The 18,591-nt window shown below is 47.4% G+C and overlaps 2 protein-coding genes across 3 annotated transcripts in view; both read left to right on the top strand.

The window, feature by feature from the left end:
* Positions 1–18,591, top strand: part of RPP25L (ribonuclease P/MRP subunit p25 like) — a 79,599-nt gene that overhangs the window by 36,438 nt on the left and 24,570 nt on the right. The gene's annotated exons all lie outside the window — the stretch shown is intronic.
* On the top strand, positions 2,076–16,786 carry LOC309542883 (NACHT, LRR and PYD domains-containing protein 3-like). Of its 2 annotated transcripts, XM_082241870.1 has the most exons (7): positions 2,078–2,237; positions 5,309–5,608; positions 6,535–8,206; positions 9,608–9,778; positions 11,875–12,045; positions 13,332–13,502; positions 16,006–16,786. In XM_082241870.1, exons 2-7 carry the CDS (start codon positions 5,326–5,328, stop codon positions 16,130–16,132), a joined length of 2,595 nt encoding a protein of 864 aa, XP_082097996.1. In that variant the 5' UTR covers positions 2,078–2,237; positions 5,309–5,325; the 3' UTR covers positions 16,133–16,786. The 2 variants fall into 2 exon arrangements, with proteins under 2 accessions (XP_082097997.1, XP_082097996.1); XM_082241871.1 differs by lacking the exon at positions 11,875–12,045 and having other exon boundaries at positions 2,076–2,237.

Genomic DNA, 18,591 nt, shown 5'->3' on the forward strand with positions numbered 1-18,591 from the left:
GAGTGACCAGTATCCCAAGGTTGGAACCCTCATTGACCAAGATAAGCTGAGTTGTGTGGGACCTGTGAAGGAGGATGGTGTTGCAAACTCCCAAGACTTGCCAGGCATAATTTTCAAGTTGGTTTGAAATGCCTTCTTATTGATTCATCCATATATACGCCGGCTCCCTCAGCCAATAAAGCGAGATGAGCGCCGCAACCCCAGAGTCAGCCACGACTGGACCTAATGGTCAGGGGTTTCTTTAACTAGCTGCCAGAGGAGAACAACGGTGTTTCACAGCTGACGCTTCCCAACAGTCTCCATACTTGCAATAGCCACAATGAGGGTTAGTAGCTTAGTTTTCCTTCAAAACAAAAACTGACCCCATGCCCCCACTTTGTTTATTTATGATGTACTCCTGGGGAAAAGGCAGCGCCTGAGCCGAAGAGCAAGTCAATCTTACCCAGTTTTCAGAGTCTGGGAGCAAACTCAACAGCAATTTGTCCCAGTACGATTCCCATCAATGTGTATTCAGAAACATTACTGCCTCACAACAGTGGAGGAAGATCACAGTCCTCATTGCTTTACTAATCTGATCTGCTGATTTGTTACGTATTTTGTACAGTATTAATTTTTTGAATGTAATTTTATTGTTGGTTCAGTGCTGTTCGTTGCAATATTTTTTTCTTAATGTTGCTGTTGTACAAATAAAATTGTGACTCTGATGGGGCATCTAGGGATTGGGATGGGATTTCCCAACAATTGGACTACAGTGGTACCTCAGGTTACATACGCTTCAGGTTACAGACTCCGCTAACCCAGAAATAGTGCTTCAGGTTAAGAACTTTGCTTCAGGATGAGGACAGAAATCGTGCTCCGGTGGCGCAGCGGCAGCGGGAGGCCCCATTAGCTAAAGTAGTGCTTCAGGTTAAGAACAGTTTCAGGTTAAGAATGGACCTCCAGAACGAATTAAGTACTTAACCCGAGGTACCACTGTATGCTGTTTTTATGATAGTATTCTTGTTCTGCTGCTAAAGGCGCTTAGAATAAAACACAGCCCCCTGGTTCTGCTGTGTTACCGGCTCCTCCATAAAGCTTTGATAACTTCTGACATCAGTAGAACCTGCTGGATCAGGCCAGTGGGACTTCGAGTCCAGCATCCTGTTCTCACAGTGGCCACCAGATGGGAGAAATTGCAAATTGTACTAGAGCGCAACAGCACTCTTCCCAGTTGCGATTCCCAGCCACTGGTATTCAGAGGCATAAAGTTTCTGACAGTGAAGACAGAACACAGACGTCCTGGCTAACAGCCATCAATAGTCCTCTCCATGCATTTGTCTAATCCTCTTTTAAAGCCATTGCTGCCTCTTGTGGGTGTGAGTTCCATAGGTTCAACTATGTGCTGCGTGAATAAGCCCTTGCTTTGATCTCTCCTGATCTCCCAACATTTCTCCAGGACATACATCCTCTTGGAAACTTCTATCGCGTCTCCCCTTCCTCGCCTTTCCTCTAAATTAAACCATCCTAAACACTGCAACTTCCCCTTATGGGAACATTGCATAGAAGGACCCCGAAGGTCCTCTGTGTTGATATTTTCACCCCCTCCCATTGCAAGAATCTCCTGATCTGATGTTTTGAGAAAGGAGGGGGCGGAAACTTCTATTCTTCCGCTCCTGACTCTGTGTGTGGAGAGAGTCTTATCTATGTAGTGACTAGATGGCTGAGTGGGAGCTGTAAGACTCATGCAAGCCAGTAGTTCTTTAGCTTGTAGCAGCTATTAGAAATAAAAGAAGTTATTCTTCACGGCTAGCTTCCGCGTTATTTATACTCTGCTGAGTCTGGCGCTCACAATGCACAGTTGTGAGTCCAGTGCACTGAGACCTGTGTTCCAGGATTGGAAAGTCTCTGAAAGTGCTCCAGTCTCCTAGCCCAGTCGGAGCAGAACCAGTTATTGAGCCCAGTCGCTGACATCGGTTCAAAACCAACCTTAAAAAACCAAGGAAAAACATTGGGGCGTTGCTGACAGAGGAGGGGAAAGGGTTGCATGTGGGTCTTTCTGCAGCAAGCCTTTCGCGTGACTCTTGCATCATAAGCGATGCTGCCAGAGCTTGGGGCCATGGAGGGGGAGCGGAGGGTTGGATTTTGCTTTCGCTTCGTCCAGTGAGAGCTGCCAGACAGTCTGCTCTGAGCTCCATGAGGAACTTCCATCGCTGTGCATTGTTAAAACTCTGTGTGGCCTTCCTTCCTCAAAAAACAAGGTCAGTGTGGTCTTTTTTTAACCACAAGGGACGGGCTGGCTTTCTTATTAATGGTATTGCATAAAGGTGACTCATCAGTCACTGGATTTGGGTCCTGCCAAGGGTGGCACAGGAGAAGATCTGATCTCTGTGACAGGAGGTTATTTTTTCCCTGCTTAACCCTCACCCAGAGGTGTGCGAGGACACCTTGGGGTGCAACTCCCATTCACCTTAGCGAGGCTTGAGCCAGGAGTGTGCCCTGCCATGTGAACCGTGGGCAAGTGCGCTTCTCATTTTGGACTTGGCAAATGTTTTGGGGACGGCTCATAACGGCAGAAGAGAGAGTGCGCAGAGAAGAGGAACGACGAGAACAGGAATGCAGAGTTGTTTTAAGGGGAAATCCCCGTTTGGCCTCCGAAAGAAACCAAATGTTTTTGCGCTGCAATGCTTCTGTGGGGGGAAGGAGGTGATGATTTCGAGGCATCAAGGAGCCTGAGGAGCGAGTGGGGAGATGTGAGCAGAGGTAGAGGGAGATGACTTGGGGAATGGGGCCAGCGATTTGTGGGATCCAGTGCCATCAGTGAGGAGAAGCCTTCCTCCATCACCAATGCCTTCCTTGTTTCAAGGGAGCTTGAGTCCTCAGAGCCTTTAGAGCATGGGTAGGCAAACTAAGGCCTGGGGGCCGGATCCGGCCCAATCGCCTTCTAAATCCGGCCTTGGGGCGGTCCGGGAATCACTGTGTTTTTACATAAGTAGAATGTGCCCTTTTATTTAAAATGCCTCTCTGGGTTATTTGTGGGGCTTGCCTGGTGTTTTTACATGAGTAGAATGTGGGTTTCAGGTTTCAGAAATATATATCATATAAAAATAAGATGGGCTCAGGCAGCCGTTTTTCACCGCTTTGCCGTTTTCACAATTGGTGGTGATCAGAAAAAAACAGCTCAGTTGAAACAATTCCATACAAAACATACCAGAAAACACAGATCTTTAAAGTTCTGGAATCAAATGCCTTTTTAAAAATGGAGCAAGCCCACAAAGTGACCTATAAATACATTGTAACTGGGTTTGAATACATTTATTTTTATTTGGTGTTTTCCTCTAAGTCCAACCCTCTCGTGGATTTTATTCTGAGACTAAATCGTAAAGAAAAACAAATTTCGTTTTCAAAACAGCCTTACACATTTTGTCCAACTGTTATTTATTTTATTTTTTATAATAATTTTTATTGGTTTTTTAACACATAATTAACACAAACAATACACAATACAATAACAAACAAACACATAAACATGTAAAATTTCAAAACCTTCTTTTCTTGAACCCTGTTTCTCCGACTTCCCCATACCTTCCCTTTCTGCATCCCTATTTTCAAATTTCTTCCAGCAAATCCTCACTTCAAAATTTAACTAGTTAACCTTTTACTCCCCCTGTCTTTTACCAAATCAATACAGCTGTAGCCTCTTAATTTCCCTAACCTTGGCATTTTAACACTCATTTATTTTATAGTGGTTCTTAAGATAGACTTTAAATTTCTTCCAGTCTTCCTCCACCGTCTCTTTTCCTTGGTCTCGGATTCTGCCAGTCTGTCCAACTGTTATTTAAAGGCCTTCTTTGGGAGCTATAAAAACAAAGACCAGACATCGTATGAATATTCAACATTGGAAAACAAACTAAACTGACTGTATACAGGTTGCATATAAGCCTGCAGATACTTACTCAAAACCCAAAAGAGCCTGCAGAGATCTCTGTTAATTGCATCATCTGCTCACATAAACAGGGGGCTGAAATTATTATATGAAGGCAACAAATTATATATTTTCTTAAGAACTGTACACAGGTGGTTTTAATATGTGGTAAGGAATCAAGGGCCTGGTGGATATGGGTTCAAATCCCCACTCATCCATTAAGTCCAGTGGGTGATCTTAGGCCATTCACCTCCTTTCATCCTGACCTACTTCACAAAATTTAGGGAGGGTAAATAAGGGGGGGGGGGAGAGAGAGAGAGACCCATGCATGTACCTTCAGCTCCTTGCAAGTGTAATAAAAATCTGCCCTTATTCCTTTATGGGGGACACAAGAGCCCTTATAGAGTCCGTTGTAGGTTCTCCATCGGTCGTAGAAAATAACAGAGGCCAACCAGAGAATATTGAGAAGCAAAGCGGCTAGTAAGCCTGATCTTTATTGATCTGTTGCAACAGGGTGCTCCCCTCTCACGCAGGAAAGGAGGAGGACCCCAAACAAAGGTGTGCCTGCCCTTATATAGACATTTTAAATTGCCTGCCCTGGAGTCTAAGACCACCCCCAGAAACATCATACCTACATCACAGAAAGGGGTGTAGCTCAAGGCCACCCCCAGATACATCATACCTAACATCACAGAAAGGGCAGTCTACAGCAGAAATCTGAGCGCGTTGTTTATCTCCTGTCTGCCAGGTTACCTGTTTAATGGTCACTTGATTGGATTGCCTGGGGAGCCTGGCCAGTCTTTTGTAATGATAAATACTTAGTTCCTGAGCCAGGTCACAGGCTCACCCTATTCAAACACAGACAGACATACCCTTAAGACAGGATTTGTGAACAAAAAGACAATGGGGAGGCTTTTCCATTTTCCTTCGACCTTGCAGAGAAATATTTGAGGTCAATTTGGGAGGGACAACATGGTTTCAGGACTTTTTCTGTGGGGTTTCAGACATGTGGTTTATATATGCAATTATGAACATTTATTATAAATATATAAAAGACCTTAAATATTTTATTTCACGGGAAAGGCAGGATAGAAATGTAATAAAAGAATAAATAAGTTAAATATATCTGAAACTTCAAAAGCTAATTGATAAAGCCTTTTTTGTACTTTGTTCAGCGTTGGGTCTCGATTCTTAGTTACATTACGGGAGCCTCTTGTGGCTGTTTTAATGTTTAACGGTGGCCTGTTCCTTTAGTTGATGATTAGCAGAATGAAAAACGAAAGTTGCCACAAGGTTTCCGTTCCTGGATAAGCTTTTTGCTTTTTGTGTTTGTGCAGTGAGATAGCGAGCCCAGGAGCAGAGGCAGTCTAACTCAGTCTCTCCCCCCTCCCCGCTTCCCATTTACAGACACGTCTTGACTTGAAATGGAAGATTCGGGAGACCCCCTGGAAGATGCCCTCCTCTTTGCCCTGGACAACCTCTCTGAGGAGAACTTCAAGAGGTTCAAGAACAAGCTCTGCTTCCTGAAGATGGAGGGCAGAGCCAAAATCCCCCGGAACAAGCTAGAAAGCGCAGACACAATGGATACTGTCTGGCTCCTCTTGGATGCCTATGGCCAGGATGGGGCCTGGGAAGTGGCCGTGGCCGTCCTCAAGGCGGTCAGCTTGCGGGATTCGGCCACCAGGCTCCAGAAATGGAAACGGAACGGTAAGAGACTTGCACTCTGCTTACTAAGGTTGCATGGGGTGAAAAGTTCAACAACTTTGGGCCATCTCCCCTCATTTTCTTAAAATTGAGCCCCCCAAAATAGGGGGGATCTTATACATGGGAGCGTCTTATAGACAGAAATAGAGAAAGAGTGAAGAAATAGGAACAACCATACATATCTGGTGGAGGTGTGGGGAAATTAAGAAATTTTGGGTAGTAGTACATGAAGAACTAAAGAAGATGTTGAAAATATCAATAACAAAGAAACCAGAGACATATCTCCTTGGATTGATAGATGAAGAGATACCATGGGGGGTGGGGATTTTTCTATATGCCAGTACAGCCACTAGAATAGTGATTGCTGCTAGATGGAAGTCACAAACTATACCCACAAAGGAGGAATGGATTTGTAAACTAAATGAACATTTAATTTTGGCAAAATTAACTGCTGTAATAAGAAACCAGTTGAATCAAAAATTAAAAAAGGAGTGGAAATGTTTTGATGACTATATGGCAAAATATTGCTCAAAAAAAAAGACACGCTAATATGCCTAGTTTAAAATGTGAAGTACTGGATGGAAGAAAAATTAGCAAGGAAAGATAATAAGAACATATAGATGATTTGAGAAGATTGTAGAATGCAAAGGTTATTGTAAATTGTATAATGTGGAGGAAATTGAGTGGGGGCGGAGGGAAGTGGGAGGAAGGAAAAAAGAATAATACGATGGATTGAGGAAATATAAATGTAAATGTACGGGGGGATGGGGAGGAAATGGTGATGGCTTTGGTACATCTGTATTGTAATGTAATAGGTGAAAACCAATCAATCAATCAATAGAAAAATATGGCACTTGCTAATAAAACAACTTATTTCCCCATGCTGTGGCCCCTCCCCTGACACCCCTCTCATTGTGTGATTACATTAGATCGCAGGAAGAAATATAAAAGCTGTATCCAAGAGAACTTCGGGGGCATTCCTGAATGTGACTCCCCTTCTTCCGGCCAAGTGGTGAGCCTCCCCCAAAGATACACAGAGTTGCTCTTTTGCAGGAAACGGGATCCTCAACAGAGAACCCAGGAGGTTGCATCCATGGAGAGGAAGCAACGAGAGTTGGAGGTTCACCAAGGAGACGGGCCGGAAGAAGTCAGCATGGAGAATTTGTTTGGTCCAGACGCTCAGGGGGAACGCTCCAGAACCGTTGTGCTGCTTGGTCCCGCTGGGGTGGGGAAGACCACAGCCCTGTGGAAGATAATGCTGGACTGGGCATCTGGCAAGTTCTGGCAGGAGAGGTTCGAGCATGTCTTCTACATCTCCTGCAAAGCAGTGAACTATGGCAAGGGACCCATGACCGTAGCTGAGCTGGTACTCAGCAGCTGCCCTCCAGGAACTCTCCTAGCAGAGGATGTCTTCATGAACCAAGACAGCATCCTCATCCTCATCGACGGCTTTGATGAGCTGGAGACCAGCAGGCTTCCAGGTGACGTTACATTCAGTGACCTCCACAAAAAGCAGGCTCCTGTGTCTTTGGTGATGGGTCTACTCAGGAGGAGGCTCCTTCCCAAGTGCCATCTTATTGTGGCCACGAGGCCCGTGGCTTTGGGGGCACTACTGCCATGCCTGAGGTCTCCATGGTTGGTGGAAGTGTTGGGATTTCGACCAGCTCAGAGGGAGGAATATTTCCAACGCTTCTTTGAGGCCAAGGAAGACGCCACTCGTGCCTTTGAAATCGTGAGAAGGAATGAAACTCTGTTCAGCTTATGCTTCCTCCCTGCTCTGTGCTGGATTTTCTGCACCGCCTTCAGGCGGAAACCCCAAAAGGACCTCCTTAATGCTATCCAGGAGACTGCGACCATCACGGAAATCCACCTGCAGCTCCTCTTCAGCTTCTTGGGTTGCAACCCAAAGCTGAGCAACTTGAAAGGTCTCTGCTCCTTAGCCAAGGATGGTGTGCTCCATAAGAAGGTGAGCTTTGGCGAAGAAGAGCTGAAAGAACATTGTGTGGCCTGTTCAGACTCGGAAACCCTTTCTGTCCTCCAGAAAGATGTCCATGCGGCGATAACTTACAGCTTTGTTCACTTAAGTTTCCAGGAATTATTTGCAGCCTTGTTCTACCTCCTCGACACAGATGGGGACTCATCATTCAGGATCCTGAACGAGCGACTGGGAAACAAGAAAGAGGGCAGAGGCAATTCTTTCACGCTGGTGCGTTTCCTCTTTGGCCTCTCCAACGCAAAGAGGATGGATCTCCTGCAAGAAGCATGGGGCTGCCAGATGTCCAGGACCAGGCTCTGGCAGGAGATGCTGAGATGGGTGGACCAGGAAGCAACACACCAGTCCTTTGGGAGAGGGGAGCAACTCCTGGAGCTCTGCCACTGCGTCTACGAGACGGAGGACCCTCAGTTTGCCGAGAGCATCCTGAGACACGTCCATGACTTGGACCTCCGAGACTTGCTCTTCTCCAAGCTGGATTTTGCTGCTCTTTCATTTTGTCTAACAGCTTCTCCATCTCTCTGCTCGCTTCGGCTCTCTGGCTACGAGTTGGGGCCCACAGCATTCCGCCAGCTCTTGCCAGGACTGCTGAAGCCCTCAGAGATCCAGTAAGTGCATCGGAAAGACCCACCAGTGATCCTTGTTGGGTCAATGGGACTTAAGTAGGGTGGCCCTCTGTCCAGAATAGGGGCTCACCTCGTGGCTCAGTGAGTTTAGCCACCCAGGGCTCAAATCAGAGGGACGGCCCTACCATTGAGCAGAGTGAGGCAACTGCTTCAGGTGGCAGAAGCTTGGGAGACGGGAAGCAACGGCTACTGTTTTACAAGGCTACAGTGGGCCACTATTTCGGCTGAAGTTGCAGGGAGTCAGAGATGGGGCTTGCGGTTTCCGTGAGCAGCCTTTCCCCCTCACAACTGAACCATGACTGGATAGTTCAGTTGGTTAGAGTAAGGTTACCATATTTTTTTCAATAAATCCACGGACACTATAAATCAATCAATCAATCAGTCTACATGTTCAGGATGTTGATGCTGCAGTGATGGCGGTGGCAGAGGGGCGCCACCGCCTTGATCTCAGCCGCCACGTTTCCCCTTCCTCCGAGGCTTCTATCTCCTTTCTCCATGAACCTGGGCAGCCCCTGAGTTGTTGGTTCTTCGGTGGTGGTGGTGTGGAAGCAGTGAGTGGTGGATCTGGCATGGAATGTGGAGAAGGAGGGCTGAGAGCGGCGGCAGAGGAGAGGCTCAAGCAGCGCAATGCCTCCCTTTTCATTGGAGCAGCCCCAATTCCATTCCTACTTCGTGCAAGCAGGAGGGGGCGGGGATCTCTCAGCTGGGAAGCAAGGCTTCCTGTTGCCTAACTGAGAGATCTCTGCCCCCTCCTGCTGGCACGCAGGCTCTGATAGGCAGTGTGAAGCCTCCCTTCACAGCTTGGTAGCTGGGGTCAGGAAGGTGGAGGGAGCCCGGAAGCTGCATCTTTGAGCCCCTGCACCACCATCATATGGGGACCTCCGAGCAGCTCCTGAAGCCAGCCAGAGCCAGCTGCTCCGGGCTGCTGAGACTGCTGTTGCTGTATTTCCCGGGGACATTAGATGAAACCCAGGGACATTCCGGGGATGGAATTTGTCCGGGGACTTATTTGCAAATCCGGAGACTGTCCCCAGGAAACGGGGACGCCTGGTAACCCTAGGTTAGAGCGTGGTGCTGATAATGCCAAGGTTGTAGGTTCGATCCCTGTATGGGACAGGTGCATATTCTTGCATCACAGGGGGCTCGGCTAGGTGGTCCTCAGGGTCCCTTCCAACTCTACAAACGTATGATTCTATGGCTGGCTGCCCCAAAACAGAGGCCCTTGCGAGGAGAGAAGGCTCCCTGCTCCATCAAACCAGACAACCAAAGACCACTTCCAAAGGTTTATATTGACTTGTGGATCACTAAATGGGAACATTTTACGGAAGTATACTGATACCGTTTGCCCTTTGTCCTAATCCTCCTGCTTTCGGTTTTCTCCAGGCTGAACCGCTGTGGGCTCCTATCTGCTGCAGGCCAAGATCTTTCCTCAGTCGTGGCGGCTAATCAGTGTCTGACCGGTCTGGATCTGGGTGAAAATCCACTGGGAGATTTGGGCGTGATCCACTTATGCCAAGGGCTTCTCGATCCACACTGTCAACTACAGAGGCTCCGGTACGTGGCTCCCTCTTCTCCAGCATTAAAATAGAGACACCCCAGACACGCCCTTCCTTTGATGCTGGAGGCTGCACATAGCATCATTCCTAGCCTTACACTTTATGAGTAGCCTTACGCTTTATGAATTTATTTCATCCCCTTTTAAAGCCAACTTGGCGGCCATCGTTGCACCTCTTCCTGGTAACGATGAATGTGAAACGCAAAAGAATGAACGTTTTTGCAGTGCCTCTGCCTGCCTCGCCCACAATAACAAGAAGGAAGTGCTCACTCTTACATTGTGTCCTATAGAACTCATTGCCACAGGATCTTGTGGCTGTTTGTATATGTATATATGGGTGTGTAACGTGTGTAACCTGGCGTGCTCTGGTCCATGGCGTCACGAAGAGTCAGACACAACTAAATGACTAAACAACAAAATGTGGTATAATACATACATGGGATACAGATCTAGCAGGTGCTCAATAATAATTTAATAATAATAATTTATTATTTATACCCCGCCCATCTGACTGGGTCTCCCCAGCCACTCTGGGCAGCTTCCAACCAAATATCAAAAACAATACAGCGTCAGACATTAAAAACTTCCCTAAACAGGGCCACCTTCAGGAGTCTTTTAAAAGTAAAATAGTTGCTTATTGCCTTGACATCTGAAGGGAGGGTGTTCCACAGGGTAGGCACCACCACCGAGAAGGCCCTCTGCCTGGTTCCCTGTAACCTCACTTCTCGCAATGAGAGAACCGCCATTCCCTTGGCGCTGGACCTCAGTGTCTGGGCTGGATGATGGGGGTGGAGATGCTCCTTCAGGTATATAGGACCAAGGCCGTTTAGGGCTTTAAAGGTGACGTCTCAACTATCTGCCCCCCATCCCCTTAGCGGAATCAACAAACATAGGTAACATTAAAATCACAGATCATGCCCCAGTTGTAGTCACTGTTAAAATCGGAGAGGGAACACAAGCCACCCCTTCATGGTCCTTCAGCCCCATCCTAACTACAAACAAACAAATTAGAGAGAGTCTCACAAAAACTGTACAAAACTACTTCAAGGACGCAGTGAAAGCGGTCACCAGAGGAGCTTGCATAAAAGAGAAAGCATTCCTTAAAAAAACAAACCTCCTCAAAAATTAACAAAATAGAACAAGACAACTATCTGCCCCTCCCTTCTGGTTCTGTTGTCATTATCTTGTAACTGGGTAACTCCTCCCCAAGCTGTTCAGCTCCTGTCTCTTCCTCCGCATCTGAACATGCTACGGACAAGGGGTGCGCGTGACTATTTCCCCGCCAGCTCTCCATCAGATAGAAGCTGGTCTGCCATGGAATGTATTCCCCAGTCCTCGTCTTCAGACCATTCCCTGACAGGGAGCTTGGTATGATTAGCCCCATATTATAGATGAAGAGACTGAGAGTGTGTTCAGTTTCTGCCAAGATACTCAGTAAGTTCACACTTGGTAGTAAAATTTGGACTGAGGATTCCTCTGCTCACAGCAAATGATCATAACCACTTGTAGCTTTCACGAGCACATCGCTGTGATCACCAAAATTGTGGCATCTTCTGCTGCAAACAGTATGTCTCTGGCTACCAGATGTCGGGGAAGTAGCCCTGTGATGGAGATATCCACATCCCGCTGTTAATCTTATTTCGTTTATTTTATTCCGTTTATGAATTGCTCCCCATAAAATATTGCAATGCAATTTCACAACAGAAACAACCAGCAATAAAAACAATGACACCATTTCGTTGAGGAAAACCATGATCATTTGTTATTTGAAAAAAACCCATCCAAAGCACTTTCATATGTAGAAACAATTTCAATGATTATGTGGATGTCAGCATCACATGGCTGCCTGTGAATTTATCTGCAGCACGTGGCTGGCCATCTTCGTGAGACTCAATGCCAATATCCAAAACTGCCCCACGGGTATTCAGGGTAGAGGAGATCACATACCATGAGACCCACAAGCCTCTCATTAGCTTTGTGCTTCCTGAACGATGGGAGGAAAAGGTTACGGTCACATCCCAGCCTGGCGCTGTGAGCGCCTATCCCAGCTGCAAAGCCCCTTTCTGGAGCTCATTTCCACCTCCATCTCCTGCAGGCTACATTGCTGCAACCTGACGGCTGGCGCATGTGAGCCCCTTTCAGAGGTCCTGGCATCCAAGCCGTCTCTCTCTGAGCTGGATCTGGGAGAGAACAACCTGGGCAATGAGGGGATCAGGAAGCTGTGCGAGGGGCTGAAGCACAGACAGTCCAGGTTGCAAAGACTCACGTAAGTGGCTTCTTCATTATCTCTGCTTATTCCCCCACCTCCAAGAGCTCTTCTCATCATTCCACAACTGTGCCCTGCAAAAATCCGATCTGCACGTAACAAATTTCATAGAATTGTAGAATTGTAGAGTTGTAAGGGACCACAAAGGAGGGATGTGGGTGGCGCTGTGGTCTAAACCACTGAGCCTCTTGGGCTTGCCGATCAGAAGGTCTGCAGTTCGAATCCCCGTGACAGGGTGAGCTCCCGTTGCTCAGTCCCTGCTCCTGCCAACCTAGCAGTTCAAAAGCATGTCAAAGTGCAAGTAGATAAATAGGTACTGCTCTGGCGGGAAGGTAAACGGTGTTTCCATGTGTGCTCTGGTTCACCAGAAGCGGCTTAGTCCTGCTGGCCACATGACCCAGAAGCTGAACACCGGCTCCCTTGGCCAATAAAGCGAGATGAGTGTCGCAACCCCAGAGTCGGCCATGACTGGACCTAATGGTCAGGGGTCCCTTTACCTTTACCTAAGGGAGTACAAGGACCATCTAGCGCAGGCAAGTCCAACTTCAAGTAGGTTGTGATCTACTACCCAGTATCAAAAACTGGCAGTGATCTACCACACTCTCCCATTCTCATTATTCACCAAGTGTTCCCTTCTCCCACCCCTCCGAAGTCATTTAAGTTTGTTTAATTAGTTAGTTAATTAATTAATTAAGGGATATTTATTTAACAGATACAGGAGTTCTGTTTGGATATCATCATGACAGATCCAAATAGTTACTAGATGGACAAGTAGCTAAACAAGTGAGAAAAGTTAAACTATATTTTTATATTAGTTTACACAGATCTAAGAGGCCAGTTGGAGCGCTAGGCTTCTTTCTCTCTCCCCCCTCCCCCTACCAGCCCTTTCTCTCTCTGAGGAGCCATTTGGAGCGTGCTGGGCTTCAATAAATCGACCAAAACTAATCCTGTGATTGACAGGTCGATCGTGATTGACGTGTTGGACATGCTTGATCCAGCCCCCTGCAATGCAGAAATCGTTTGCCCAACCTGGGGCTCAAACCCACAGCCCTGAGATTAAGTCTCATGCCCTAGCAACTGAGCTATTTGAACAAATTAAAACGGGCGTAACCTTCATGTCTACATTTGAAAAAGATCAGCCAAAATATAACTAAACCAAACTCTTCTTGTGTGTGGCATTTGGGACGTTCAGGTCCCAGTTTGTTATTTTGCCTGTGGGACATATTTTCTCTTCATTCGGTTTCATCTTTCCAGGTGTCGCAAATCCCCTTTGTCTTCCTTTGCAGGTTGCACCTTTGCGGTCTCACAGCCGGGGCGTGTGAGGATCTGGCCTCTGTCCTGGAATCCCACGAGAGCCTGGCAGAGCTGGGATTAGGGGGGAACAGCCTAGGAGATGTGGGCGTCAGACACCTGTGTGCCTCACTGGCAAAGCAGCACTGCAGAATCCAGAGGCTGGCGTAAGTATTCCCCTGCCCGACCTCTCCCATCTTCAGCTTTTCTGCATGTTGTTTAGAGTTCATAAGGGACGTGGGTGGCACTGTGGGTTAAACCACAGAGCCTAGGGCTTGCTGATCAGAAGGTCGGCAGTTCAAATCCCCGCGACGGGGTGAGCTCCCGTTGCTCGGTCCCTGCTCCTGCCAACCTAGCAGTTCGAAAGCACCTCAAAGTGCAAGTAGATAAATAGGTACCGCTCCGGCAGGAAGGTAAACGGCGTTTCCGTGCGGTGCTCTGGTTCGCCGGAAGCGGCTTAGTCATGCTGGCCACATGACCCGGAAGCTGTACACCGACTCCCTCAGCCAATAAAGTGAGATGAGCGCCGCAACCCCAAAGTTGTCCGAGACTGGACCTAATGGTCAGGGGTCCCATTACCTTTGGAGTTCATAGTCATTCATGTTCAAAAGGACAATCTTAAGTTCTCCAAATTTCCCCCTCAGTTTGTGATGTCACTCAAGTCAGTTGTCTCTCCTGCCTTTCTCATCATTGACACACCCTGGTTCCTCCAGGTTGTCAGTATTATTATTGGGGGGGGGTCTTCAAGCACATACAGTGGTGCCCCGCAAGACGAATGCCTCGCAAGACGGAAAACTCGCTAGACGAAAGAGTTTTCCATTTTGGAGGTGCTTCGCAAAACAAATTTCCTATGGGCTTGCTTCGCAAGACGACAATGTCTTGCGAGTTCCTGCTGGTTTTTTTTCCTTCCCCCCCCTTTTTCTAAGCCGCTAAGCCGCTTATCAGCTCATCCGATCAGCAGATAAGCCGCTAAAAGCCGCTAATAGCGCTAATCCGCTAATCCGTTAATGGGCTTGCTTCACAAGACGAAAAAACGGCTAGACGAAGAGAATCACAGAACGGATTCTTTTCGTCTTGCGAGGCACCACTCTACCAGAAATTTAGGTCTGCACAATTAAAATGGATGAAAGCACTGTGAGTCAGGGAAATGCACTGCAAAGTGTAGGGCGAACAAATGATTAGCAGGAAGACGCATGAACGATGCACAATCTAATCATGGAAGGAGCCCCCTGCGAGGAGGCAGGCCAGAGGATGACCATCTGACAACTTAATCGTGGAAGTAGAACCGGAATCCTAACAATATAGAACTAATTGGGAAGATTAATTTGGAATAGCTAGGAATTGCTAACTTGACCACCCTGATAGGAAGCCAAGAGAATTACAATGGTACCTTGGTTCTCAAACACCTTGGTACTTGAACAACTTGGAACCAGAATGCTGCAAACCCGGAAGTAAGTGTTCTAGTTTGCGAACTTTTTTCGGAAGCTGAACGTGCTCCGTTTTGAGTGCCACGCTTCCGTTTTGAGTGTTACACTGAGGTCTGTTTGTTTTTGCTATTTATTTTCCATTTTTGTTTATGCGGCTCTTTTGTTTTGTTTTTGTGACTGTGTGGAGCCCAGTTCAACTACTGATGATTGATTGTGTGACTGCAATATAGTTTATTGCTTTCATTTTATGGATCAGTGGTCTTGTTAGATAGTAAAATTCGTGTTAAATTGCTGTTTTAGGGGTTGCTTTTAAAAGTCTGGAACAGATTAATCCATTTTGCATTACTTTCTATGGGAAAGCATGACTTGGTTTTGGAATGCTTTGGTTTTGGAACGGACTTCCAGAATGGATTAGGTTTGAGAACCAAGGTACCACTATATAAAGGTAAAGGTAAAGGGACCCCTGATCATTAGGTCCAGTCGTGGACGACTCTTGGGTTGCGGCACTCATCTCGGTTTCCTGGCCGAGGGAGCCGGCATACAGCTTCCGGGTCATGTGGCCAGCATGACTAAGCCGCTTCTGGCGAACCAGAGCAGTGCATGGAAATGCCATTTACCTTTCTGCCAGAGTGGTACCTATTTATCTACTTGCACTTTGACGTGCTTTTGAACTGCTAGGTTGGCAGGAGCAGGGACCGAACAACGGGAACTCACCCTGTGGCAGGGATTCGAACCTCCGACCTTCTGATCGGCAAGTCCTAGGCTCTGTGGTTTAACCCACAGTGCCACCCACGTCCCTCAGCACTATATAGAGAAGTCCTACAGCTGGAGTGGTTACGGGAAAGAGTTAGGACCATAGCTGTCAACGTTTCCCCTTTTTAAAGGGAAATTCCCTTATTCCAAATAGGATTCCTCATAAGAAAAGGGAAAAGTTGACAGCTATGGTTAGGACCTGAAGGCCTTGGAATGGATGGATTGTAGGCTGCTAGGAAACTAGGTCTCTGCTGTGCTCCAGGGAGAGAAAATGGCCCCCCCAGGAAACTGTTCCCTGTTTCTGGCGTTAGCTTAGAGGCTTCCAGGTCTCAGTCAAACTAGCCAGTTGGCATCAGCTTTGGCAGCCATGAGCCTCTTTGCCTGAAAGCTTCGCCAAGTGGATGACCCCACTAGAGATTTGCAAGCAGACTTTTCCCTCTTGGGGGAGCCTCCTTTCTGACAATGCGGTTTTTCTCCTTCCTCCTTCCAGACTTACAATGTGGACCCTAAATCGCATCACCCAGAAAAAACTGCAGGCGGCTCAGGCTTCACGCCCTCAGCTGATCCTGACCTCCTATTATCCACCCGGCTGTGCCGCCTTCCCAGGGGACGAGTGATGGGATATTCACACGACTTAGCACCAGCAGATTGCTTGCAGATTGTGTGAAACCAGAGCCAAGCACCACCGATGATTGCCGCCCACCAGGTGTTGAGCTGCAAACAGCCACTTGAACATTGCACTGTTTACATGCATGTGTGAATTGGCCCAAGGCTTCAGCAGTACTTCATTGTGGCTGGTGACCCTGCCAGGTAACAGCCCCTCCAGCCTTAAATGGAGAGCAGTAGGCCATTGAAATGTCTGACCTACACAGACGAGAAACAAAACCTTCCAAGCTACCCAATGACCTGGATTTTCCAAAATCAGGTGTGGTGCCTCCAGGGAGCGAGGCAAACATGGCTTATTTTTGGCAGCTATTGGGCTTTTGGCTTTCTGCCTGGACGCTGAGGTCCAGCACCAAGGGCCTTCTGGTGGTTCCCTCATTGCAAGAAGCAAAGCTACAAGGAACCAGGCAGAGGGCCTTCTCGGTAGTGGCACCTGTCCTGTGGAATGCCCTCCCATCAGATGTCAAAGAGAAAAACAACTACCTGACATTTAGAAGACATCTGAAGGCAGCCCTGTTCAGGGAAGTTTTTAATGTGTGACATTTTAATGTATTTTTAATCTTTGTTGGAAGCCACCCGAGTGGCTGGGGAAACCCAGCCAGATGGGCGGGGTACAAATAAATTATTATTATTATTATTATTATTATTATTATTATTATTATTATTATTAAAGTCAGTGCCACATTCAAACTTGTGATTTATAAGGGAAGCCCTTCTAAGGGCAACAGCATAGTATTGTTAGGAATTTGGGGGCTCAGTCTGGATGACACCCCAAGTCCCTTCCAGTTCTTGGGATCCTGTTTTGCAAGGGGTGGAATGTGTAAGGGAAACTTTTCCAATGCAGTCCCTTTGTCTAGGTCAGTGGTGTCCAAACTTTTTTCAGAGAGGGCCAGATTTGATGAAGTGAAGGGCCATGGGGGCTGACCAAAATTGTTAACATTTTTTTAGGATTGAAGTTGTTGAGCTTCTTTTATGATTTTACCCCAAAGTTGTTGAACTTTTTTAGGGTTGAAGTTGTTGAGGGTTTTTAAGGGTTGAAGTTGTTGAAGTTTTTATTAGGATTTTACCCCAGTAAATAAACTGCCACAGGGGCCAGATTAAGCTGGACTTTGACAACACTGGTCTAGCTGACAGGGTTTTTGGCTGACCAGTGAAGCACCGCGATGGGCATACCCAAAGAAGCTGCTCTGTGCCATAGAACAAATGAGTGAGCCCTCAGCCAAGTGCTAGGTAGGACAATAACCAAGAATCACGTGAGAGCGCTGAGCTAGGAGCAGGCTGGAAGGTGGACACACAGAGACCTGCTTGCTCTGTGCTGCGACTAAGACAGAAGTTGTTCAGGCTGCAAGCCCCTCCTGCCTTATGCTCAGGTTGTTCCAATAAAACCATATATCCTAAAGACAGCACTATCTCTACTGAGCTTCATACCAAGGAAACCAATTCCTTGTGTACATAATTGTCAGGGAACTGACATTGGAGCGAGCGGCGAAGGGGAGGCTCCCAGATGATGCGGGCGAAGGACCCAGCAGCAGGGGGAGAAACAGCTCAGCAGAGGGGGAAGCCAATCAGCGCAACACCGGGGATAAAGGGGGGCAGACGGGGGAATTGGAGAGAGGGCTCCAGGACTCTTCACTGGACATCAGTGAGGAGAGCCCAGGTCCTCCGCTACCCACGCCTTCCCTGCGCAGAAGACTTCCGCGCAGTGAGAGGAGGAGGAGACTGGGTGTCAAACAACTTTTATGTTGGAAGAGGTTCAAGAAACGCCCACTGACGGATTCTGCCAGTGACTGAGGCAGCCACCATGAGAAGGGGCTGTGCAGTCAGAAAGGTTTAACAAGGCAAATTAACCGAGAAAGGCACCAGTTTACGCACGAGTAACTCATACCTATTACAATAATTTTCAGAAAAATGTAAGAAGAGCCATGCCGGATGAGGCCACAGGCCTCTCTAGTCCATCATCCTGTTTTATTTATTACATTTCCATACAGCTCTTCACCTGAGGACCCCAAAACACAGTTTAAAAGGCCATGGATTGTTTAATTAGCCCAAAGGCCTGGGAGAAGGGGAATATTTTTGACTGGCACCTGAAGATATGGAATGAAGTCTCCAGCCAAACCTCCCTGGGGACAGCTTGCCACAAGCAGGGAGTCACCGTAGAAAAGGCCTGCTCTTGTGTTGCCGCCCTCTGGACTTCTCGTGGAGGAGACACACAAAGAAGGGCCTCAGATGATGAATGCAGAGTCCGGGTTGCTTCATATGGGGAGAGAAGGTCCTTGAGGTCTTGCAGTGCCCAGCCATTTAAGGCTTTAGAGGTCCAACCCAGCACTTTGAACTGGGCCCAGAAACTAATGGGCAGCCAATGCAGTTGGGCCAGAATTGGTGCAACTGTTAGAATTCCTGCTCCATGATTGCA

This window comes from Podarcis vaucheri, assembly GCF_965113315.1.
Source record: "Podarcis vaucheri genome assembly, chromosome: 11".
Classification (NCBI taxonomy): Eukaryota; Metazoa; Chordata; class Lepidosauria; order Squamata; family Lacertidae; genus Podarcis; species Podarcis vaucheri.